Source organism: Aquila chrysaetos, chromosome Z (genome assembly GCF_900496995.4).
Source record: "Aquila chrysaetos chrysaetos chromosome Z, bAquChr1.4, whole genome shotgun sequence".
NCBI lineage: Eukaryota > Metazoa > Chordata > Aves > Accipitriformes > Accipitridae > Aquila > Aquila chrysaetos.
The window spans coordinates 31,013,452-31,039,670 of record NC_044030.1 but is presented as its reverse complement, the minus strand read 5'-3'; the positions used below and the strand labels follow the sequence as shown (position 1 = coordinate 31,039,670).

Genomic DNA, 26,219 nt, shown 5'->3' with positions numbered 1-26,219 from the left:
CTGAAGTCTTCACTCACCCTACCCTAGCCCCACACAGCCCTCAATTAGCAAACTCTACTCCTGGGCCTCCACTGATGTTGCTGAGCACAGAAATAGGATGCTGTCCTGTGAGATGTGGCATGGGAGACAAGCAGTGGAGTAAGAACTGAGCTTTGGTCTCCCAAGTGGCAGCCACAGCCCAGCCACCAGACTTTCTCTGACAGTATTTTAGGGTCCATCCTAAAGCCTACAGCACTTAGACAGGTAGGGCTTTGAAGCTGCCACTCCCACAAAGTCTACCCCCACACATGTGTGTTGGCAGGGGTAAGTGCAAATTCGATTTTACACAGAAGTTCAGCCCCTTTCATTTTCAGCTTGGAGGCTTTAACAAACTACTTCACCATGGGCAGTGTCAGGAACAGCAATCTCAGACTGGAGTGCATTTGAAAGAGCAGGGGCCCCATTGCTGTACGTCAGCTACTCCAAGGCAAGGCTGGCAAGCGACTGACCCCTTTTGGAGGGGAACTGGCTCATTCGCACTCTCTGCCCTGGACAGCTGCCACAAGCCATGAAAAGGGACCAGAAGACTGTGTTTGGAGCCTCTCAATGTGCCTTACACAGCAGCATTCCCCACGGATACCAAGGTCTGCACTGGTCACTGCTAGATGGTCTTCATATGTTTTCAAACCTGCATGCTGCTTTCTTCAGCAGTTCTGTATGAACGGAAATGTTGTTTTGGATGCTGGGTTGATCTCTTTCAAGTTGTATGAAGTATTTGCGCTTCTACAATTTATTTTCTTCTCATTGTTGCCAAAGAAGGCATGATGTAACACATTACCTGGACAGCTGTTTTAACATCTGGGAGCTGTCAGCCTTTGTCTCAGCACTGTCAGAAGATGTTCAGGTCCTGTTGTCATAGCATATATGGATCTAATACAACCACAGATAGCCAGTAAGTATTTTTAAAAAATCAGTGGCAACAGCTATTTGTTCTTGCAGGCATCGTCTGGCATCACCTGTATCAAAAGGATGGCAATGACTTGCAATTCATAACTTAAGGGGCTTCCAGTACCATTTTTGGACCTTCTGTGCCACTATCTGGTGTTAGAGAAGCACCTTAGGGTTATTTTAGAGATATTTTGGAAGATCCACTGCTTGAGTGGAACTGGATTAACTTTAAGGACTGATTAGGAGAAGGGTAAAAAACAAACGCTGAGAGGAGCAAGATGATTCCAGATGAGTGCTTTGCTGTGTTGATTTTATCACAGAACACTGACTGAGAAAGCAGTATATTACCCAGATTTGTTAATACAGTTAATCATAGGAAAGGCAGAGCTTCTCCATTGTGACCGGTTACAGTCCTGTTGTTCCTATGAAATAGTGGGGGAAGGAGGAGTGTGTCGTGGTCAGGTATTCACAGTGATCAAGTTGGATAACTCCCACGGGTGTTCCTGTTTGTATTCCTTCTTTGTAGAAAATGTCAGGTTTCGCATGTGAAATGATGGACTGGTTTAGAGCTGCTTTAAGTCAGGTCATTTCAGTCATTTGGTGCTGAGTGCTTTGTGCTTCTGGTGAACTCTCAGAAAATGGTAGAAATGCCCCAGAGCATGTACAGAATGAGATATTCACTGCCCCCCCTTCTGGAAATGGTCCAGGTTAATGAACTGAAGCCTGTGGAGGATGCAGGAAACCTCAGACACCAGTAGAGGGGCTTCCAACCACCCTTCTGTATCAGAAATAGTGTGGCCAGCAGAGGCAGGGAGGTGATTGTTCCCCTGTATTCGGCACTGGTGAGGCTGCACCTCGAATACTGTGTTCAGTTTTGGGGCCCTCACTGCAGGAAAGACATTGAATTGCTGGAGCGTGTCCAGAGAAGGGCAACCAAGTTGGTGAGGGGCCTGGAGCACAAGTCTTATGAGGAGCAGCTGAGGGAACTGGGTTTGTTTAGTCTGGAGAAAAGGAGTCTCAGGGGAGACCTTATCGCTCTCTACAACTACCTGAAAGGAGGTTGTAGTGAGGTGGCTGCTGGTCTCTTCTATCAAGTAACTAGTGATAGGACGAGAGGAAATGGCCTCCAGTTGCAGCAGGGGAGGTTTAGATTGGATATTAGGAAAAATTTCTGTACTGAAAGGGTTGTCAGGCATTGGAACAGGCTGCCCAGGGAAGTGGTGGTGTCACCATCCCTGGAGGTGTTCAAAAAAAGCGTAGACAAGGCACTTCAGGACATGGTTTCGTGGGCATACTGGTGTTGGGTTGACGGTTGGACTCAATGATCTTAAAGGTCTTTTCTGACCTAAAGGATTCCATGATTCTATGATTCTTTTCTCCTATGGCAGGGACGAGGGCTGGTGCTGGGCAGATGCTATAGAAGTCTGCAGCAGGTGGTGGCAGAGTTTCTCAGAGACCAGGGAAACGAAAAGGTAGAAAGTTCCCTCACTGGCTAATTTACTGTTGTACACAGACAGCAAAGAAATACAGAAGAGGACATAAGCAGGAAAACAATTTCCATCGTTGTCGAGATTTGCTGTAAAATGGGACACCGTGTGCTGTCCATTAGCTCTCATTGACAGTAGAAAGCAAAGAGCATCATCTCAGTCCAGCTAGTCCCTCAAACATGAAATGTCTTAAAAGAGTGAGAGACTTCAGGATTGGATGCTGTGTCTACATTTTGGTTATGATACCTGTAGAAAGCACGGGCAGTGTTTTCACAGTGTTTTCAAACTCTTCTCCTCCCACGTGCTTTTGAAGAATAGAACTGGGTGTTTGAAAAGTAAAACTGTTCTCTTTTTTTTTAATAAAGAAAAAGCATCCAAGACTCATGGCTTTGGGAAAAGCACCATTGATAACAGGGCATGAAACTGTAAGAGCTGCTGCGAATGAGAATTTCTGTTTCATGGAAGAGGCTGAGCAGGGTCCTGGTGCCAGCAAGGCACCAGGCAGGAACATGAAAGGGAGGAAGGGAAAAGCACTCCACAAAATCAAAAAAAAGATAGAGCAAAGTGAAGTGGCAGCAGCTGAGAACATACAGCCAGATGACAGAAAATGTAAGAGGAGGTTAATCTCATTTTCTCTCTAGTCAGAACGACTAATGCCTTATGCTCATAACTCAATCTGTAACTCCTGGAGGTGGCAAAGAACCACATTTCTTCCTTGTCTTAGTAATTCGCAGTCTTGTTTGCTGTATGACTAACTGTAAGAAGTCACCCCAAGCATCTGCTGCAAATGTACAGCGTAAAACCTTCATTCTACTGAAATAACATAGGCATGATAAAGAATGGCAAGGAGGGGACACAGCTGAAAATAAGTCATGATATTAGAGCCCCAAGCAGCAAGTAAGTTTTGTGATTTTTAAAGAAGCAAGCAGAGGAGCTCAGCAAAAGAAGAAAGAGAGAAATGCAGCTTTATTATCTGGAGGTGAAGATAACTTCATTTTTATTGTGCACTATTTGATATGTCCAGCCAAGGAGTCAAGCATCACGTGCATGTTAGTCATAGGAAGTGACAGTTCCTCATATGCATGAGTCCCATGCTCCTCTTTCAAACACTCTCTGCGCATGCCAGCTTTCAGGTATTCCATGCTTTCTGCTACAAAACTCCTTTTACAGCAAAATACAGACCCTTGATCCAAAACCAATAGTGTTATTTTGGAGAGAGCTGGAAGGAAATAATGATTTGCAGCACTTTGGATTTATTTGGGCATGGAAAAAAAATCAGAAATTATTAAGCACTTCTGTGCAAGGGATGCCTTGAATTTCCAGGTGTAAAAAGTGATTATGGAAGAAACAAATCATCTGACTGGCCTGAGAGGTCTGAATATTTCATTTCAAGATTTGGCTTTTGGGGAGAAGCATGCCTTATCTGCTTTGACAAAATACTTTGAAAGTGATGCAACCTCAGAGAGCTAGGTGGGGTAGAGGGACAGCAGCCAACTCAGAGCTTATTGCAGCTTTGATCTCAAGCTCAAAGCATCCTGCTGTGGGTGCTCCTAGCTGTTTCTCCGTGTGACTGTACTTTCTGTGCCACCTGGGGCCTGAACTCAAAGATTGCAATAGCTTTGGACCAAAATGACACTAAAGAACTGGGTGGGGTTTTCAAAGTAAGCATTTTAGGGTCTGTCTCTGAACGGTGTCACCCCGTTCTCACAGCAGTGGGACTGCAGCACAGTAAACCAGAGATGAGTGCAAGGTGGATGTGGGTGGGTGGAGGAGGGACCCCACAGCCTGTGTCTCACTGCTGAGTGGAACAAGAGGTGAACCTGCTGCTTACTAGGGCTGGGGTGTTTTCTTAAAAACAAAACAGCTGGTGGAAGAAGCAGCCAGGATCATGGAGGGAGAGGGAAAAGTGGGGACAGCAACAAACTTTTCAGTGCCATGTGGCCCTGAATGTTTTCCCTATCTGGAGGTGATATTGCAGGCGGGGAGAAAGAATAGTGCAGAAGCTGTGCGGGTTATGCTTGTAACTGTGTTGCTCTCAATTTTCCAGAGCAATGGCTTTTGGCCATGTCTGACTTTAACCTGAGCTGTGGATTGATCTGTCTTTCTGAAAAACTGGCTGGGTTTGGTAGTAACTAAACATTACATTAGGAGCTGAATTTTTTTAAGCCCATGAGTCCGAACTAGCAGTTTATATTGAGACATTGATTTTTGAAGACACTCCTACAGCAGTGCAAGATGAATGAGATTCTGGTCACTGCTTTATCAGGTACCACTGGTGGTGGGTAAGCATAACCACCAACTGTGTAATCTTAAGGAGGCTCTAGCCAAAGACTAGTCATGAAGGTGAAGAGTTACAGGCAGGAATCTGTGTTGAGTTAGGAGAACTCGTTCCTTAGTGACTTCTTAATGCACGATTTCCTAGCCTTAATTACAAGGTTGCTTTCAAATGCAAAACACAGTTTAATGAAACAGGTCAGGGATATGGAGACTGTAAACAGGGAGCCGCAGTGCTCTTTAAAAAAAAGAATTCAGGCGTATGCTTATTGCCTAAGGAAGGAAGTTATCCTTTCTTCAGAGATGGTCATAAAACCATTACCAAAACCGGATCTGATTATCCAGTGCTATTTACATGTATCACGTTGTCTTTATAGAAATAAAAAAAAGCCCTTCCAGTTTAGATCTAAAAGCCTCAAATGTTGCTCTTGGATGAATTACCTAAGCCTTTAGTTTCAGTGGGCAGGACCTGAGCTTGTACAAAAGCTCTAATGGAAATAACAGTATTTGTTTAATTTCGATTTGGTCACTGAACCAGGAAATCAACATAGTGGGACATGAATATCCCTTCTTACATAATGCATGACACTGGGTGCAATGGTGTTATGTGGTAGGGGTAGGAAGATGCATGAAATCCCCCTGAAATTATTGGCATTTATACTGTGAAACAAAACTGTGCATAATTGCATAGGTTTTTAGAAGCAGAAAGAACAATTATTGTCATATAGCTGAGCTGCTTCACACAGGCTTTATGATTTTACCCAGTGATTAGTGCACTCAAGCCAGTAATTTCAGGTGTGTAACACATCTGGAGTTCTGTGCATTTCTGTATATCCTTTCCTCAAGTAATGAACTCCAGCTGTCTACTTACATAGACTCTTGATAAAAGTATTTTTAAAGAGAGAAATTAAAAGTAAGTCAAATCAGAAGTGCAACCAGACACACTTCCTGTGAGGCATGATTAAGCTATACTAGAAAGGGTAAGTTTAGGACACAGCTGCTGCTGTATAGTCATGGTCTGAAAGTCTTCTCAGAGCTAACCTCTAGAGATTTTAAGTGCCAGGAGGGACCTCCAGGACCCTGTAGTAAAACAAGCCTTGTTCATATAGTTGACTTGTGTTGGATTCTGGCCAAACTGTTGTGTTTGTAGATGTCATGGGACTTTAATGCTTTTGATCCAAATGGCTAAGCTCATTTCTGTTGCTATGGGTGGTTAATGTTTTAAACAGAAACAGAGGCATCTTTGCTCTCATTTCCAGACTTCTCCTTTCTTTGGCATCACAGATGAGTTTGCAGAAGGGCAGGATTCAACTTTTGAAAGATTGTGGTGCCTTGCTCCACACATACGCATGCTCCTGAAAACAGGGCTTTGGAAATATCTTGTTCCCCCAAAAAGGGAGGCTCTCTTGGAGAAGGACAGGAGCAGACATGCTGCTGGGCAAGGAGTGGCTAGTTACTGATGTGAATGCAAGCCCCAGCAAAGCCGAATGAGAGCAGGAGGCAAATGTGGTGAGCAGCCTGTCCAACTGGAACATTTTTTTGCGTGGAAAGGGGCTGGCTGATTGTGGAAAGGAAAGCTCTACCCACCATGCTGCAGTGTAGAGGAGCAGCAGGGTCCTGGTGTTCAAATGTGTTGAGCAGCCTGCTGCTGATTTCTAGGCCAAGCTTTGTTACTTGGTCTTTACAGAAAAGAATTTGGCTTGTTTTTAACGTGTATTAACACAACAGTCAGTAGGCTACATAGAAATGGGAGTCCATTGTGTGGGGAAGTTTCATGTGTGAAGTAAGTCTCTGCTCTGGGCAGCTTTGCGAACAGACAGACAATGCAGAGGACATATCAAGGAAGAGGGGAACCACTTTGCTTTTTTCTACCTCTCTTGCCCCACCTGCCTCCTTGTGATTATTTAGGCTGAGAGGTGCTTCATTTACTGTAAATGTAAGTTGAGGTCAGGAGGGAGTGGCCTCAACTAAGAAGAATTAGGATATGATTTCCACATTTCTCTGCAAATATACCAGACCTCAGAAGCTAGTTCTTTTCTTGGTGTCATATTAGACCAGCCTTCCTTTGCTCCCTCAACAAAGATACTCCAAACAGTAGCTGTGAGAATTTCCCATGTTATTACAGTTCAGTAGTTAAAGCTGAGGTCAGAAGGTGGAGAAACATAAGAGGTACAGCATATTAGGTGCTAGTGGTTTTGTACTAGCAAAGGCTGGGACTGTTCATCCAGGTCCAGTTAGGTGTGGATGCATGTTTGTTCAAAAACCCAGATCCTAAGAATATAATGCAGATTTTTAAAGTGCATGGGGTCACGTTTTCAGAGCATCTCTGCTCCCACATGCATGAAGACCAGCAACAGTGGCTTTTCTGCAGACCAGCAATGGATCTTTCCACTTCAAGATCAAATTACTTGCCTCCTTCTCAAACCACATGCTTTAGGAGATTTGTTTATTCCTGTAACTTGGCACTAACTGTGCTGATTCTCCAAAAATTGAATAAGCTGTCCAATTGTCCTCCTTTTCCTCACACTCATTCCTGAGGATTTTCAACTGAACAAGAGATCACACTGAAGAACTGTGATCATGACCTGGTATATCCGGTTCAGCAGCTAAAATACCCTATTTGGGATCACCTATAAGATCACTGTGGAGAGATTATGCTGTGCTACCCTGTTAGAGTAAGGGTAAAGTTTTCAGAGCTCGAGATCATGCAAAACCACACAGCCCAGCTTTGAGCACTTCCTGAACAAGGGCTGTTTGGGTGCAGAAGCCAAATGGGTGAGCAGTCTTTCCCTGCCTGTTTAGAGTGGAGCAAGGAGTTTGGAGCAGGCCTTTTGTCCTAGTTTCAGCTGGGATAGAGTTAGCTGTCTTCCTAGTAGCTGGTACAGTGCTATGTTTTGAGTTCAGTATGCAAAGAATGTTGATAACACTGAAGTTTTCAGCTGTTGCTAAGTAGTGTTTAGACTAAAGTCAAGGATTTTTCAGCTTCTCATGCTCAGCCAGCGAGAAAGCTGGAGGGGCACAAGAAGTTGGCACAGGACAGAGCCAGGGCACCTGACCCAAAATGGCCAACAGGGTATACCATACCATGTGATGTCACATCTAGTATAGGAACTGGGAAGGGGGGGCGGGGAATTGCCGCTCAGGGACTGACTGGGTGTCGATCGGCGGGTGGTGAGCAATTGCACTGCGCCTCATTTGTACATTCCAATCCTTTTATTATTGCTGTTGTCATTTTATTAGTGTTATCATTATTATTATTAGTTTCTTCTTTTCTGTTCTATTAAACCATTCTTATGTCAACCCACGGGTTTTGCTTCTTTTCCCAATTTTCTCCCTGATCCCGCTGGGTGGGGTGGAGTGAGTGAGCGGCTGCGTGGTGCTTAGTTGCTGGCTGGGGTTAAATGACGACACCTTTAAACTAGGAATACTGTGGAAGGGAGATTACAACCCAAATTTAAATGGAGAAACATTGGGCAATCATAGAATCATAGAATGGTTTGGGTTGCAAGGGACCTTAAAGATCATCCAGTTCCAATCCCTCTGCCATGGGCAGGGACACCTTCCACTGGCAGGGACACCTTCCACTAGACAAGGGTGGAAAGAAAATAGTGCTGGGTGGCCAGAGCAAAAAAGACTTTAAGAATGGTGAAACAAGACAGAGGGACTCACCTCCAGAGTGAGCAGATACATGAAGTCTGGGAAATACACAGAAGCAACTGGAAGTCTGCATGTGGTCGTGAAACAATAACAACTGAGATGTGGAGGGACATCTCTCACTAGCGGACTGCTCTGATGCATAGGTACAAGCTCTTTAGGGGGAATGGACAGCGAAGACAACATGGGTTGCCTTCCATGTGAAGGAGCCACTTGGATGTGAGGGGCTCCTCTGTGGGATGGATGAGAGCTGCTGGAGAGCTTACGGGTCAGACTCAGTGAAGAGGCCAATGAGGCTGATGCTGTGGTAGGACTGCATTATAGACCACCCAAACACAGTGGATATGAGGATGGGGCCTTCTTAAAGCAACTCAGGGAAGCCTCTGTATCACAGATCCTGGTTGCCACAGGGGACATGGACCTCCCTGATGGCTGCTGAAAAGGCAACACAGTGTAATGCAAGCAGTCAAGAGGATTTCTGAAGAATGTCAGCAATAACTTCTCGATACAAGTACAGGACAGGCCAACCAGAGTTGGTGCACAGCTGACTCTGCTCTTCACTAGCAAGCAGGAGCTGGTTGGGAACATGATAATCATTGGCAGCCTAGGCTGTAGTTATTAAGAAATAGTGGAGTTCAAGACCATGAAGGGAGTGAGGAATGAGAGCAGCAGACTGTAGACCTTGGACTTAACATGAACAGACTTCTCATTTCGGGGGGAACCAGTAGCTGGGATCCCACTGGAGGAACCTCTGAAAGATAAACCAACACAGGAAAACTGTGAGGGCTTAATGTACAGCAGCCTCCAAGTGCAAGTGATGTCTCTTCTATTACTCAGAAAAATAAGCAGACACATCACGAGATAAGCGTGGCTAAGCCAGGAACTCATGGTGAAGCTCCAGTGCAGAAGAGGAGGGGATGCAGAAAGCAGGGACAGGCTGCAAAAGGAAAATTTGGAAGCATTGCCTGGGCATTAGTGTTGGTGTCAGGAAAATTAAAGCTCAGGAGTTGAGACTGCCAAGGGAGTCAAGGGCAACAGGAAGAGTTTCTACCACTACACAAACAGTAAAAAGCTGAACAATGAAAATGTGGGCTTGCTGCTGAATGGGGAGGATGACTTAGTGATAGCGGACAGAGATAAGGTCAAGACAGTGTGTACTGTGCCTCAGCTTTTGCCATCAAGGTCTCCTGTGTCTCTGTGCTTAGAGACATGGTTCAAGGATGAGGAAAACAACCAGCAGTGGATGAGGATGGACTTGGGGATTGATTGTGAGATCTGAACCTGCCCAAGTCCATGGAACCAGATAGGTGTCACCAAGAGTCCTGAGAGTATTGTTGCAAGGCCATGGAGATGGGGTAAGATCCCCAACAACTGAAGAAAGACAGACAATGCACCCATCTTCAAAAAAGTCTAAAAGGACAATCCACAGAACTACAGCCCTGTCATTCTGACTTTGGTCCCTAGGTAAATTGGGGAGCAAGTCCTTGGGGAACATTTCTGGACACTTGAGGGAGAAGGTGGGGACTGGGAACAGCTAGTCTGCATTTAGCAAGGGTTAATCATATCTGACCAACATGATTGCCTTCTATAATAAAATGACAATATTTGCAGACAAGGGGAGAGCAGTAGATGTTATTTACATCAACTCTAGCAAGGCTTTTGACACAGTCTTCCACTCCCTGAGGTCCTTTCCGACATGAACTATCTTGTGACGCTATGAAACAGGAGATTCCATCGGATGGGAATGGTTGAGTTTCAAAGCATGCAGCCTCAGTGCACCTCAGTGTGTCAAGATTCAGTTTGCTTTTGGGCTGCAATAGGGAAGCATCAGATGACAGTAGCCACAGGATTGGTTTAGACATCCCTCATCTGGATACCTGAAGTCAGTCTCCAGGGTGTTACAAAGCATCCATGTGCAAATACTATTCTTTTACAGTGTTTCACAATATAAAATTTGTCTAATGAACAGATGAAAGAAACAGACTGTGTTTAACCTACATGACAACTTTGAGAGGTGTGTTTCTAATACATTTGATATGCTCTAATTATTTGGGCATTAGGAGAAAACTGGCAACAATACATGCTGTCAACGAGGCATACTCGTGAGAAGAGAGTCCCTTATTATCTCCTTCACTTTGTGATCCAAAAAGAGTAAAAAGATGTGAGAGGTTCTAATAGTTGAGGCAATATTCACCTGGAGAAGGGGAACTTGATACAACAGGGTTCCCCAACACCACCGACGTTCACCCTCTCCTGACATGTGATGTTCACATAGCGATGCTGCGATAAGTAGAAATTAATCTGTTATTACAGCATCAAAATCTGTAATAATACATAACTATTGATAGCTTTTGCTGTTACAAATCTTACCTTCTATGATAGGGGACTGTATCAGTAGAAACTGGTCTGCTTAAAGCTAGTGGACTGGGCATAGGCAAGCACATTCCTTCACTAATTCCTAACGGCTTTTTTTATGTATTACACAGAGTAAAATTGTGTGAAGACTGGTCCAAGATGGTTTGTGCCTCCTTCCTACACACGAAGTTTCTCTTAAAATTGTATCTGCCTCTGTGGAGTCCTAGGTATATGTTCAGGGAGAGGTTTTGTTAGTTTTTTGGAAGGTCCTGTGTGACTCAGAGGCAAGAGTCCTGCTGACTTTCAATAAGATGACGAAGTTACGTGGAGGCTTTCAGAAACTCTTGCTTATGTGAGTTGTTGCCCTTACTGTTGCATAGTCACCCTCCTTCCCCAGAGTTAGGTCTGATGTTTTAATCCTTGAAGTGAGATAAAGAGGTTGTCTAAGTAAATGCTATTTTGTCCTATTCATGATATAACTTGTGTGAGGCTTTAATTATACAATGGTGAGGTGTACTTTCCATCAGCACCTAGATATATCGTTGAATATTTTGTTTATTTCTACTGTCTGGAATGTGTACATCAGTCATGATTTGTATGCAAAGATAGACCTTAGCTCAGGAGATGGTAATTAAACAGGTTCTGAGTTTTCCTGTGTGGTGTTCATACTTCTTTATTTTGTAAACCAGAACAGATTTATTTTCTCTACCCTGCTATAAGGTCAGGGAATAATGTTTTCTCCAGTTTACAGTTGAGAAAATGAGGCCCTATGAGATCAAGGTAAAGGGATGGTCCTATGAGAAGAGAGGATGTAACAATGCCTGTCTGGCCCATGTTCCCAAGATGATAATCTGTCCCACAGTTTTCAACACATGTTAAAAATGCTCCAGTGATATATTTGAATTTTGGCTGTAGTATCCTGAGTTGCTCTTGGGGTAGAGAGAAGAGTAGAAGGGGGCAGGCAGGGAACAGATGCATAACAGCAGGGAGGGTGGGTGATGCAGAAGAATAAAAGATGAATTTTCTCCACCCAGCAATACTGAGATCTTCAAAACCTCTCTGTGCACACAGCTTCATCCAAAGTGCTGTTCAAGGGACTTTATGGACAGATTCAATGAATCTAGAGCCAGGGCTCTGTCTATCCCAGTATCCCACTCATGCCCGTGTACTGGTGGTGTTGGCTTTGTGCTTTGCCTACCCAAACCTCCATGCTCTGTGTTGATTTTGTGTCCCCTAGTCCTTGCAGTTACCAGCTTATCTGATATTTCCAGAGACTTTTTGTATCCATGTAGGTTCTTTTCATACATGCAAACAGTAAAGCCCAGACAGAGATTTATTCCTGACATTACTGAAATGCAAAACTATAGTAACAAAAAGAGTCAGTTCTCAAATAGGCTTTGGACAACTCTTGAGAATCATCATATATTGTGCACAGAGCAGAGAAAATCAACTTACCTATTAGTGGGACTGAGTCAGAAGTTGCAGGCATGATCTCAGCCACAAGCAGCATGAATACGGTCAGGGAAAGCAGGACAGTGATACCTGCAGGGAGTGAACATGGAGGGGAAGGATAAGGAACATGCACTCTGCAGCTGCTCCTCTGATGTCTTTGCTGTTAAATATAACCTTGTCCTGATCTATGGCTAAGCCAAACCCATGACTTCATGTCTGCCAGTGCAGATGAGAACTTCCACAAAGTAAGAGTATCTTCAGATGCAACTTTATCTGTTGTCTTTTCACTTTTCTCAATTACACCCAAACCTTTGCTCCTCTTAAATTAATGGAGAAATCTTTCCTGCCGAGTGAAATGAAGCTTGCAGAACTGGTAAACTACATTGCTTTTCCAAAACATAGCGTAAACAAAGCCCAGATGGTTATTAAGGGCTAGGAAAGATTTGCACAGACATGAGTCTAGTTTTTGGTTATTGCATATTATATAACACCCTGTAAAGAGCTGCAGCCTGTTTTAAAAGAATCTCTTTGTTCTATCTGGAAAGGCTGTTGCTAAGCCTAACTGCCCTGGTACTGAGAAATCATAAGGTCGATACAGGAACATTATCTCCTATTTTTGTGTTAACACTGTACTTCAGCTTAAATAACACTTTTCCTTGTCTCCATCCTATCTTTCATAGACAGCAATTGTATCCCCCATAGCCTGTGTTTTACTTCTTGTAAGACAGGCTGCTCAGATTCCTGACTGTTCTACTAACACTGAGGGCACTTCATATGATTTAAAGGTCTCTGTCCTGATTGAAACAGTGCACAACTAACTCTTAAGGTCTCAACTGGGCCAGCTTTGTGTATTTCCAGCTCTCCCCTGTCTTCTCTTGGAAACACCCTTCCTGTCTCTATTGACACACAAAATGGTAAACCTCATTTAGCCCTTCCTTGGCTGTCACTGCTTTGCGTTCGGGGGGGACTCCTGGCTTGGTGATTTGGGAGCTGAACTTGGAAGGTGAAAATCCAATGCCCAGCTGCTGCTGCCTACAGCCTTTCACTCTCTGTGTCTTAGTACATCCTATCTGAAAAACAGAGTTAATCAGCTGTGAAATGCATTGAGACGTACTAAAGAACAGAACAACAGGGATGACAGAGTACTCTTACTGCTGCCTGTGCCAGCAACAAGTTCTACCTCATCCCAGGGTAAAATCCAAAAGATTTGAGAATTATTTAGCACAGGATATGTGAATGCCATACAGAAAGCTGTTACCCTGGCTTCTGCAACCAAACAAGTGCTTCTATTGGTCCTCCAGGGAAATCTTTATTCATCAAGTGCCATGAGATATTTATTTTCCATTTTATAAGAAGTGCTTACAAAAGAAATGAATTCTTTAGCACTTACCTAAAGAAATCTTCTCCCCCGAATCAGCTGGCAAAAGGAAAACAAGCAGTGCCAAGCCAGATATGAGAACGCAGGGAATAAGTAAGTTCAAGCCATAGTAGAGGGTGCGTCGGCGCATGGTGATGGTGTACGTCACGTCTGGGTATGGTTCTTTACAGCATTCATAGTACATCTCATTCCTCTTTCCTGGGACACCTGCAGAGAGGAAGATCAGAGCAGTGGGGAGAGGTGCAGGACTCCTGGGTGACCCCTCAGAATGGGCCAAGAACTGATAGCTTATGAGACAATGTGTGGCACCTCCGCCACACATTGTTTGTTGAAGAGTGCTTTGAAGTGTCCTGTGGCAATTGATAAGGGAGAAAAGACACCCCCAAATCAGTTACCAGGCAAAAGTAATTTTCTGACACTTGTGGCCAATGATGCACACATGGATGAATAAAGGGGACAAGGACAATATGCTTCAGTTCAATGTTGTTTGAAAGCTGAAATACATCACTACAGGGTTAAATGAGCCAAGGTAACTTTAGTGTGTCAGTGTCTTCAGCAATGTCTGTGGCGACAGTGCAAGATGTCTGCTGTTCCTAGTCCACCTTCTGTGTTTTCTAGGGTTTATTTTCATGCCATCTGAGTCATTAGAACCTGGCTTAGCCAAGGAAGCTCATCTGAGCCAGATCAAAACTGTTCTGAGCATCCGAACCTCAATAAGAAAAGATTTGCAAGCAGTGGCCAAAGATTAACTCAGTAAAACATACATTCTGCCTTCCTGCATCTGGGGAATGGTGACAAACAGCTGACAACATGTTCACTAGCTCATGCAGCAGATTTTCTGTGTGACAAGTGCCACCGGTTCTTATTTTTCTATCATTCTCTTATACACATTTGATTTTTTTTTCAGGAAAAACAAAGAGGATGTGGCTTAATTTTAAAAAGGGGTGTCAAGTTAAGCTTAAAGTCTGTCATATCTGAAGGTTAAGATCATAGTTGTCCAATATAGCTGTACTGCAGGGTTGGCCATGGTGACCCAGCTGCAGTAGACTGTCTGAGATACTGCATGGCAGGGACTGCAGCAGCACAGGACATGTCAGGGGAGCTGGAAGAACTCAGCACCTTGTATCTTTCATGCCACCATTGCTCACCTCTGTTTTTTTTCTGTGCACATGACAGATGTGACAATGTGTACGTTTTGGCAGAAGCGTGGCAAAGTCTCCATAAAGGATATGGCCTCAGCTTGCCTGAGGTGTTACTTAAAGCTTTTGCTGTATGGCCTAGGTAAGGGCCTGTTTTGTCCACCCCTGGTCAGGGTTGACGACAGATAAACCACAGGCCAGTCTCTTAACCAGATATGAAAAGTTATTGGACAGAAATAACCACTGTAAAGGAGCACTGTCAGTAGTGCTCTGAAATAGATGGACTTTAGGAGCACTCCCCTATGGAGTCCTTCAGATTCTCATGAACCATTATGTTTCTTACTGTATTATTTCTCAGATACCCTGAATGATAAAACTACTGCATGCAGTTGGTCAGTGATGGTTATTTCCTTTTCTGCATATCCAGACCAGAAGATGAAATGTCTCTTCTGCAAGCTCTCCTTAGGGTGGTCTAAGCTCTATCAATTTACATAGCATTGCTTCTGACTTACAGCTACATAAATGAGTTCAAAATAACTCACAAGATCTCACTCTGAATAACTAGTTCTGGACATAGATTCCTCTTTTAAAAATACAGGTATCTTCCAAAGCACAGAAGAGAAGAGAGACATACTAAACTGCAGTTATTCACAGTTATTATGAACTGGTAGACAGTTTGATGGTTTTCTGGGTGAGAGAGATTCATCTCTGTAAAAGCTCATTCCAGTTTTGCTGAAATAGTGTTTTTTACACCAATCAATTTTTGGCTGTCATGTTAGAATAGATGTGACAGTAGTGTTCCATGCACCTACATGAGACACATCCAAGTTTAGTACTGACAAACTGCTCGGATGCATCAGGACCAGTAGATTTCTTTTATGTACACAGTTGCAGGCAATTGTTTCAGAACACAGTGTTTTCAGACACAGTTCAATGAGTGCGGCTGAAAGGTTGTCTCTGAGCTGTGAGGTTTTTTTTTTCCTGCTTCTTACATAGAAACTTTTAATTTCTGTATTTCATGTCCCAGTGGGATTGATCATTTCTATATATTTGGGGTTTGCCTTTGAAAATTAGACTAGTGAAAATTTTTAGGCCAGACAATTTACCCACTAAATCCCATTCTCCATTTGAGATGTAGTTGGAAATATCAGCCTCAAGCATCTGCAGGTCAATCAACCAGCCACTGTGAGTCCAGGAGCCAAACTTCAAATCACACTTCTGCACATCAAAGGGGAACCAGCGGACATCAATGTAACATGTGCTCTTCAAAATGCCTATGGAGAGAAAACAGTCAGAATCAAGCATTTGGAAGGTGCAATTCATCTCTACCCTCCAATCAATTGTGAGCAACTTTCTTCCCCAAAACTCTGTGTGATGTAGTCATGGGGGTAACCAAACAAGTGGTGCAGGTGGAAGATACTGCCATGAGTGGAATAACTTCCCTTCCTGGGGCACCAGTGAAGATCCTTCTCTCTTTCACTGCATCCTTGAGGTAGGTTGCCCAGGACACTCTGGCCACCCAGGAGCAGCCCAGCCCGTCTCCTAGTGCTGGCTGGCCCCACCAGATCACAGACAATGCTGCAGGGCCTGACAGGGTGTAGAGTACATAGATGTCCATGCACTGTGGCTGGAAGTACTGTGACAAACTCTTTGAAAAGAGTTCTTTGTCAGGCCCTGCTTTAGACCCACAAACCCTTGAAAATACATTATTATGCTAAACCTTGCACGGTGCTGGCCATTATCTTCTGTGTGTTAACCTGGGCCTTGAATTTTACTCTGGATGTGTCTAGTCCACTATCATTATTTCATGTGACATTTTCAGCAGTTTAAGAGATTAATACTTGTATATTATTGCAAACTAATTATTTCCTCTTTTTTGTTATTCAGCTGAGAAAAGAAAAAAAACAATCTAATGGATGCTCCAAACTTTTTTTCTTGGGGCCATAGCTGAGGCTGTGGGACTTCCCCAGCCGTCCAGCAGCATGGAGGGCTTGGAGAGTGGGGAAGATGACCGGCGCAGCCTGCATCACTGGCAGCTGGTGGTAAAGCGTAGAGGTCATCCCTGCAAACCCTTATTCCCGTGGGCCTTCGGCTTTGCAGCCTTCACCTTACCTCACCAACTCACTGCGTGCTGTCCAGTTTGGAAGCACTATGTGAAGGAGAGGCAGCTTCTGCTTCACTGGAAAATTATCTCCAATGCTGCACTTAGACTACCTGTTTGCAGTAATTGTTTCTGTGTGCTCCCTAAAACACCAGCTAATGTGAATCCCAGCTCTGAGTCACCTAACTGAGCAGAGTTCGGTGTTTTGCAGTAAGTTCTTGAGCTATGCCTTTTGAAGATAATATCCCCAAAACAGAGATCCTTGGTTACTGTCTTTGCCTGCTGCTGTGAAGGCTGAGGGCATTGTGGCATAACCATGTGTGCAAGACCATGTCCCTGCACAAACACTGCTTCTCTGGGATGGCTGGGTTCCCTTCATTTGTCCCTTTACATTCTGGGAGGTCTGACTCCCACCATCATGGCCATTTTTGGATGGGCTACATGGAGGCTTTTCTCCCAGTTTTTCCTGAATCTTGGCTCTGCTCCTTTCCTTAACAGCAGACAGCTGTCCTCTTCTTGTCCTTTCTCGCCCCTCCTCCTATCTTTTTTTCTCTAATGGAGAGCAGCAGTGAGTACAGCCTGCTCTCAGAGTCATGGGAAATAAAACTTTCATGAAGCTTTGGAAACACCATCTTTTCCACTTTTTCATGCTTTCCAGTGTCTTGATTAATCTAGCTGCTTCTGTGAGCCCTTGTTGCCAGTCAGTAGCCTGATTATCAACTTTTTCCTTCTAAAATTTTGCAAAGTAGTTTGGTAGCAGTTAAATCCCTGTAACAAAGGATTTCTTGCACTTTACAGAAGAGATTTCTGTTATTACTTTTTCTCTCTTTACTCTTTCCTTGGGTTCTTGAGTAACCAATTCACTATGGAGTTTGTAGATCACCAAGAGATGAGCAGGACACCAGATCTGCCCATGCAGGTACCCTATGCATCACCTCCCTACCTGGAGGGATGGAGAAAGCTCTGCTCTGGTACATGCCAATTTTATTCCTCTCTCATGTTGCTCCCTGGAGAGCAACATTACCCATAGGTCTTTCCCAGTAAAACCACAGGGATGCTTTAAGTGGTCTCAGGGATAGGGATCAACAGAGGACCAGCCATCAGGGAAGACCCATTTGTTCCCTGGTGGGCCGTGTGGACATGCTTGGGGTAAGTCTGCCAGCAGCTATGACACAAAGCTTGGGCATTTCTTGTCCACCACAGTGAGCAACTGTGGAGATAGCCTGGGTATTTACTGGTAGGTCCTGGCTGCTGGCCCTACAGGCACTGAAGCAGCAATACAGCTGGAAAGCAGGCTGAGACTTGGGTCTGGCTGGCTGGGACCAGTCTCAGTTTGTCTTTTCACCTGGAGCTGTAGCCTCAGCCTGGCAGGGAAGACTTCACTGCAGAGGGAGCGCTGGTGTTGGGTTCTCCTTTGGTCACACACCTCTCTACTCTCAAGAAAGAGCTAATTGGATTGCACATGAAACGTGATGTGAGGATGCACACCACCTTGCTTTAGACGACACCTCAGCTGGGCCTCTGAATGTTCTAAGCAAACTGCTCAGGAGAGTGATTTACTGATTTGTGAAGTGGAAGTACACCACTAATAATGGACTTAATTATTTCAGTGAGTCTGTCCCATAATTACACAGCTTGCAAAATTTCCATGGACTGCTTCTAAACACCTTGATTTCATTCATGAATGAGAACTGCTTGTACTTATTTGACTTAAAGCAAACAAATGCTCTCTGTGCCCTACCTGGAGGAATATATTGGCAGGATCCAGAGTAATTCACCAGCACATTTGTGTGAAATGTCGCATCAAATCTTTCATCCGCACTATAACACAGTATAAACAAAACAAAACAAAGAAAAAGCAAACTGATGTTTGAGGTAAGATGTAGCAACTGTCAACATAAAAATAATCTTTTGGCTGAACTTAATGCACAGAATGTCTGAGTTAAGGCCCTACACCTGGATGAAGAGTCCACCCTTGATCACTACCTTGGCTTCTCATACACACTGTTGGCCTGCACCCAGGCATGCTGGGTGCACGCTGCAATCTCCTCAAAGAAGTGAGAGGCAGAGTTGTTGGATGTCTCAGAGCAAAGGCATAGGTGAAAGGAGCAAAAGCGTCACAGTACCTGTACCCAAAGACCGGACAGTCAGGACAATGAGGCTTTTCTGGGGCTGCTGTCAGAATCAAGCAGGTCACAGTGTAAATCAAGATATCTGTTACCCAGCTATCTGTTGTAAGAGTAATGGTGGCCTGAGGCAACAATTCTGCAGTCTCTTAGGATGCAGAGGGGCCAAGGGTTTGCTTCAAGCAATGGAGGAAGGCACTGGGGAGAAGTTCTTTTAGACTTAGGGCTTGTAGGAGGAGATTCATTGAGACTCTGTGAGCAGAAACTAGTTGAAAGGGATCAAGAAAAGAGAATTTCTTAAAGATTCCAGCAATTCCAAGAAAACTAAGGGAGTAATGAGCTGGGCAAGGACAAGAATTCTTCAAGGGAGCAGGCCTGGGGTCTTGCTCCAGAGGGTCTCTTGGGAAGAGATTAACTATGGAGGGTTCCCCTGGCTGTTGCTGTAGAGCCTTGCCTGTCACAGCTATGTGCAGGTCTGTGTTGCATGACTACACCATCTTACACACCCTATCTCACAACCAGATGTGGAAAAATCAGAACCTCCGCTTTTCCTGTGACTTGTTCTTTACTCAGGTCTGAGTCCTCAGTCCTTAGTATTGTCCCCAGCACAAAACAAAGGGGAAAAAACTGAAAAGGCTAAGTGCAGAATGAGTGGTAACTGTCAAAAGACATAAAAGGCAGCAAGAAGGGTTTTTATAAAGGCAAGGAAACAAGGAAAAGTCAAAGGACCAGGTAGATCCATTACTTGCTGTGGACAGAAAGGAAACAACAGGGTGCAGAGAACTGCAGTATCCTGCACCCTCTGTGCTTCACTATTCACAAACTGTGGCTCAGCACAGTTAATTCTCACACAGTGGCAGAAGACCAGGGCAGAATAGGGGAGGAACAGGTTAAAGAAGTGTAGATAAGACAGATTCCAGTTGGCAGGGCTGATGAAATTTACTCGTGAGAACTGAAGGTACTGGCTGAAATACTCTCTGAAGCATTAACAATTATCCCTGAGAGCTCATGGAGGACTGGGAAGGGCTTGGTGAATTATGGAAGATCAAAGAGAATTCTGTTGTGTTTTTTGTAAAGGTGAAATTATAGACACATCAGCCTAACTTCAAAGATAATGAGGTGGAAACAGCTGGCATAGATTTGTCAAGGGCCAACTGCATAAAATCAATCTAATTTTCTTACTGACTGAGTAAGAGGAGGCAGGTGATGTATCTGAACTTCAGAAAGTGTTTGCCACATCATGTTCTTATGAACAAGGTACAGTAATATGGCCCAGGCTATAAGCCTCCTTTTTAGAGACTGAAAAGGAATAAAGAGACTGAGGAGTAAAGCTGAGGTAAAGAAGAACACTTAAGCAATCCTGGTCACTCCAAGACTCCTTCAGACATCTTCTAGTGAGGGCTTAGAATGGAAAATGGATCTTGGGGCACTGGGGAAACCAACAGAATGAAATTCAATCTAAATGATTAGAAAGTATTGCCCTTAAGAATGTCAGTGAAAGGCAGATCAGTGAAAATCTAGTAAGACAGCAAGGCTGAAGTACAATGTCTGGAGTTTGTGATAGATCAAAAAATAAGTCCAAGGCTAAGACGTTAGTCAGAGCAAACCAAAAATACCCTCCTCCTGGAAAGCATTAAGGAAACATCTGTCTAAAGAGCTTCCACTCCATTCAACACTGCAGAATTGCTGGCTAGAGAGCTGGATTCAGCTCTGGAGGAGGAAAAACAGATTAGAGAGTGTTCAGATGGGAAAAGGTATGATGAAGAGATTTATAAAATATGAGTGATGAGGAAAGCGAGAAGAAAATCTGTTTGTTTAGTTCAGGCAGGAACACTATGGCAGAGACATGATAATCATTTTCCAGGAGAGCCATGGTAATTATAAGGAGAATATGGATTGTCTTCTCTCTGTATTCACTGGGAAATGATAAGAAGACATCTGCAGAACTACAGCAAGGGAGACTTAAATTGGCTATTAGAAAAATCTATTACCTGGCACTTGTTTGCTTTTATTGTTACTGTTTCAAGAGTAAGAACCAAATCCCCAGATGGCAAAAGCCCCAGAATACCAGTGAAGTGTGGCTGATTTCCAGCATCTAATGCTCTAGTTCAAGGCTCCCACCGCCTGTTGCACATCTTGCTTACCTGTTATACAGAAGAATGTCTGGTACCCAAATCTGGTTGGCTGGAAATCGCAAGTTCTGCACCCCTGGGTATTCATACTGATCCCAAGACAAGTAAACGTCAACCCAGTACTGTTGGCAAATACACACATCAGATTATATGAGCTGGCAAAAGTCTTCTAAGTTGTCTGCAATATTATGGGAACAGAATGGATTTTGCCAGTAGCAATAGCAGAAGTATGATAATAGTTTAATGCTCGGCTTTAATTATTAAGAAAGGTTGGCATATACACTGAGGGATCCAGAGTGTGATTACTGAATGCTGTGAGCTGTATTTTAATTTAGTGTCTAATCTCTTCACCTTGTGGCCTGAAGCCAGGCATCCCAAACCTTTTCTGGTGGGCTGGCAGAAACACTGGCAGTAGGCACCTCCATGAGGCATGCTGGTTCTAAGATGAGGTGGTTTGAATGACTTGGGTATCATCAGTGGTATGTGGACCACGGTCTGAGAGTCCCTGTTTGGTGGAAACAATTTAATCTGTTACAAAGGTTAGGTGATTCTTTTGATAACCACCTTGCTATGAGAGGCAGGCAAGTGAACTTTATATCCCAAGGGGTTGTTTCTGATTCCCTCTCCTCCACCTCAACACAAATAATTAATTCAAGAAAGGTGCAGGCACAGCTTTTGTGCTGAACCTGGTGACTTAGAGCAAAGCTCTATGGGAGGGCTGCAAGGGAAACAGTTATCGGTGCTATAACTGAGTAACACCTCTGCAAGGGACAGGACACCCACAGGCTCTGTCCTAACAATCCTGTAGTCCTATAGGTTGGTCTGGGTTAGTTTTTGCAGTAGAAAACAACTAATTTCTGCTGCAAATCCTAGCAGGTAGCTGAGGAAGAAACAGCCTGTTCAGCTGCGCCCATTAACATGAGATAGTGTTTGGCTGCTAAAGTCAAAGCAGAATTGGTTCAATCATTCAAGTCTCCCACAGGTTCTTCCCTGCAGAGCTGCATCTTTACTGAGCACAAGTCATTAAAGAGATCGGTTTACACACTGTAAGAAAACACCGTATCTCTTGCTGTATGCAGTAAGCAGCAGACCTGACAGGAAAGTCCCTCCCCCAAAGCCCTCAGTGAAGATCAGTCTTGCTTATCCTGCATGACCAGTGCAAGTCACTCCTCAGCTGGAGCAGGTTGCAGAAGAGGGAGGAGGAAGGTTTATGGATCAGGTTTGTAAAGCACAAGGGAAGGCAACGTTCCCACTGACATGCCTGGGCACTGCCAGCAGCAGCAATGCAGCATGGGGCTGCTTGCAGTCCCTGGCTACCACACCACCCAGATCGAGTAGTCTCCACATGGTCCAGCATAGCTGCATCACTTCTGTGTTTGGGGGCAAGTGCAGGGGATCTTTTTTTGCCCTGCCTTCCATAGGGGCACCCCTGGCTCATTGTTTCAGACAGAGGTGAGGATTTTCCCAGAAGCCATGAGTGCAGGGTGCCCAGATCTTACTGGGTGTCTGGCTCCTTCACAACAACCCCCATCACTGGCCTTGGTGAGGGCCTTGAATCCATTGAAGAATCTCTCCTTCAGCTACAGTAAGACCCTAACTTTTGGCTCTTACTAGGTCCCTACATCCACTGGCCTAACCACACAGTCGTTTTCACCCTCCAAAGGTCAACAGGTCTGCCCAAAGAATTAATGTAGTCTACTGTGTTTCATTTTCAATGTTAAAAGGAGCACTAGAGAAATTTCAAAGGGCTCAAAATGCCTGCTTGTTTCACATTATAAATAAGTTAAAAGACAGGAGTCTTGCTTTTCAGCTAAGAAATCACATTCAGTAGTTTGCTGTTAGAAAGGGTTTTTTTTCGTTATTGACACAGGTTACTCACCATCTGCAGCCAAGCATTTGTGATCAACACTTGATTCTTCTCGTCCTTTGAACAAAAGCAGGTAGGAAAGGGAAGAGAAGAGAAAAAGGGATGAGACTCAAAGTACAGTTTGATTACAGATGGAAGAGTTTCTGTTTCTTTTAGAAAACCCAGACTCTTGGGTTAAATAAACACAAACTTTATGGAGTAGATTGTGAGCTCAGTGCAAAACCACTGAACTGCGTTATATGGCCCAGACTCTTATCTATCTTTTAAACCTACAGACCTCCTGCATTTATCATAACTGATCAACAACAAAAGTGAACATAATAGATAATCACTCTTATTTTGCTGGGCAGAGACATCTTACCAAAAGCACAAGTTTTTTCTTCTAGCTAGTTGGTCAAAACAAGATGATTTCCAGTACCACACAGCATGTAGTAGTTGGAGAGATTTTATGTTGTATTTGCTGCCACTGCAGAACAATGGTGAAATGGTGCTGGCAGTGCTGTTCTTTTGGAGTGTAGGCATTATGTAGCTTAGCTCTGGCTGAAAGGGAAGGAATGGCTGTGGGCAAATGCTAGCACATGGCAAAAGGACACAAATGCTGCCTGAGAGGGAGCTCATGTGGTGCCTACACAGAGCAGGAGTCTGTAGGTTCAGACACCTGCATGCTGAGGCCACACGGAAGAAGCTTTGACTCACAACAGAAACAAAGAAGCCCTCACCTAGCTGGTCTCCAAGTGCTTTGAGGAGCCACAGGGTGCCCAGTGTGCTGCAGTTAGCCTGCAGGTGCAGGACCCTGTGGTGTTACTGCCACAGAGAGGATGGAGAAGCAGGGCTGCAGATTTACTGTGGTGCAGATACTCAGATGCACACCCCTGCCTGGCACAGCTCCAAATACCACCACAGGCATGCCCTGCACTTCCCAGGAGCTGTGGCTGAGGTACTCAGTGGGGCTGGCTCACTGTATGCCCAGCTGTCTCCACACCATGGGGAGGTGTTTCTTCCTCCTCAGAGCATCACCTGTGTTCAACTCTTACCTCTCCAGAGAGCACCTAGCTTTGACTGAGGTGCATCCTGAAGCTTGCTTTTGATGCTGTGGCTGGGGGCAGGCCTGACTAATGCAGCCACATTCTTGGCCAAGAGGCATACCAGAAAGAAACAGTTTCCCTCTCTGATTCAGCTCAGCTCTCTTGGGCACATGTTGGAAGGCACAGTTTTGGCCTGGCCCAGGTGACTCACTTGTCCACAGCAAAAAGTGGAATACCTTCAACCTGTTTTCTCCTGGATTGCCACACTATGGTGCATTGACTTGACTCCGGTTCCTACAGATAAGTTAAAATAAACTATGATTTGGGCCCCTGAAACACATCTCTTCTTTAATTAGAGGCAAAATTTTTGTTTGATTGTTTTCTTCGCATTCTTCCACAGACAAGAGGAAACATAGCACTCACGCAGAGACCAAAGATCAGCTACATTACAAAGAAGATAAAGACATCTCTGAAGGACAGAGGTCTGATGTTTTAGCATCAAAGCCGCCGTGAAACTCTGCAGCAAACCCTGCGAGATGCAGCCCATCATTGCTGGACTGCAGTGATCAAACCACAACGCAGAAGTATGGGAACATGGAGGCACCAACAGGATGCAAACACTCATGGCAAGTATGCTGTAAGAACAGCCAGACAGGGAGCTTCACCAAGACACAAGATGATGTGTTGGTCTAGCAAATTTCTAAGGAGAATCTCCACCACCTACCCATGGGTCCAGGCTCAGGCTGTCTCCTGATCAAGTTACTTCCCAGGCTCATGATGATAACTAGCTCCTCTGGATGGCTGAGCTACCTAGTCATGTGTCTCTGTGCATGTTCATGCCCTAAGAAGCACATATGGTTGTCTGCAGTGTTTGGAGCAGGAGATGTTGCACTTGCAGACTGCTGTAGCAGGCATTTGAACCCTAAAATATACCCTGGGCATGCAGGCCCTCCCTGGATATGTCCTCAATGTAAAAGATGAGTTAGCACATGCTGGCCATTTTCCTCCATGCCAAATGTCTATCTGACTACCACCTCTCCTGCTCCACTTGAGTGCATGACACTTCTACTGTTCATTGGCACTCAACATCCAAAAAGCCCGGTCTCCAATACCACAAGTTAAACCACAGTCCTGAAGTAGCCTGGGCTTTTTGATTCACTCTGATCCTAAATTACACTATTTTTTTGCAATACTTATTGGCTAACAAGGTAGCAAAGCCAAAACTGCCTTATTCAAATACCAGTCTGCCCACTTCCAGTTACATTCATGCTCTCTTTCCTCCCCTCCTCCCCTCCAGAGCTACCCTCACAGTATATATGCAAAGAAACTACCACAGAAACATCAGAAAAGAGGTGAGCTGCTCAAAAGCAAACTGCATCATCTCACACTGAGCTGCATCACTAGGTGTGTGCTTTCTTCTGTGAGGCCTCTGGGTTTACTTCTTGTTTATCCCATGCAAGAACTGCAGACTCTCCGGCTAATTCATGAAGCAGAATTGCATGGAGAAGCCTCCTAATTGCTAATTCCCCAGCACACAGGATACTGGACCACTGGTACTGCTGAACCCTTAGCATGAACCTTGTCTGTGTCATGATGTCCTCTCTTCTCTCACTTGGGTTGTTGGAGCTGCAGAAACACCCCAACCTAGAAAGGGAGACATCAGTGATCAGGAGGATTCCTGGTTGTTTTGGCACTGTGGGCAGAGTTATCCTCTACAGCCAGGCTCCCAGTCCCAGGAAAACCAAACTTCAGGCATGAAACAGGCCTTTGTCATAGCCCTCCACGCAAAAATGTCTATTGCACTACCTCCCCTTCTGCTCCTCTTGAGTCCCCTTGAGACCTGCCTAAACTGCTTCTGCTGCTGGGAGATGCCATACAAAAATCAGCTGGGATTTTATATCATGTTATACTGTTCATACATTTCCCTTTCACCTCTCTGCTGCTCCCCAAAGTGTGGCAGCAAATATGTGCCTCTCTTTGTGCAATCTACAACCCGCCTCGAGAGACCCTGTCCATCTGCAACTCCCTTTGTCCCCTTGGTTGTAACTGCTAAAGCAGTTGTAAGAAAGTCTGCAGAAAAATAAGAAAAGAAAAATCACACACAGGACTAAGCTTGTTGAGGCACGTTTTTTAGATGCTGAAGGATTCAAAGGGATAAACACCAACTTGGAAAGGTATAAAATCCTAAAGTGAGAAAAAACAGAGCTGGTAATTGATAAGGTCATCAGAGCTATCTGTGTCAACTGACCTGGGAAATAAAAGCAACCCAGCAACACAGAAGCTGTGGCCCAGGAATCCTCAG

The 26,219-nt window shown here is 44.4% G+C and overlaps 1 protein-coding gene across 7 annotated transcripts in view; it reads right to left on the bottom strand.

Moving 5' to 3' along the window:
* Positions 1–26,219, bottom strand: part of LOC115336528 (neuronal acetylcholine receptor subunit alpha-7-like) — an 83,950-nt gene that overhangs the window by 8,954 nt on the left and 48,777 nt on the right. For 4 of the 7 annotated variants that reach the window (XM_030003681.2, XM_030003687.2, XM_030003683.1 and 1 more), the window contains exons 4-9: positions 22,905–22,949; positions 21,038–21,147; positions 18,509–18,588; positions 15,773–15,940; positions 13,540–13,734; positions 12,153–12,239 (exon numbers count right to left, since the gene is read on the bottom strand). In XM_030003681.2, the coding sequence (XP_029859541.2) occupies positions 12,153–12,239; positions 13,540–13,734; positions 15,773–15,940; positions 18,509–18,588; positions 21,038–21,147; positions 22,905–22,949 (685 nt within the window). Of the gene's footprint in view, positions 1–12,152; positions 12,240–13,539; positions 13,735–15,772; positions 15,941–18,508; positions 18,589–21,037; positions 21,148–22,904; positions 22,950–26,219 lie in introns of those variants that run through there. The other 3 variants (XM_030003684.1, XM_030003686.1, XM_030003685.1) reach the window with 3 other exon arrangements.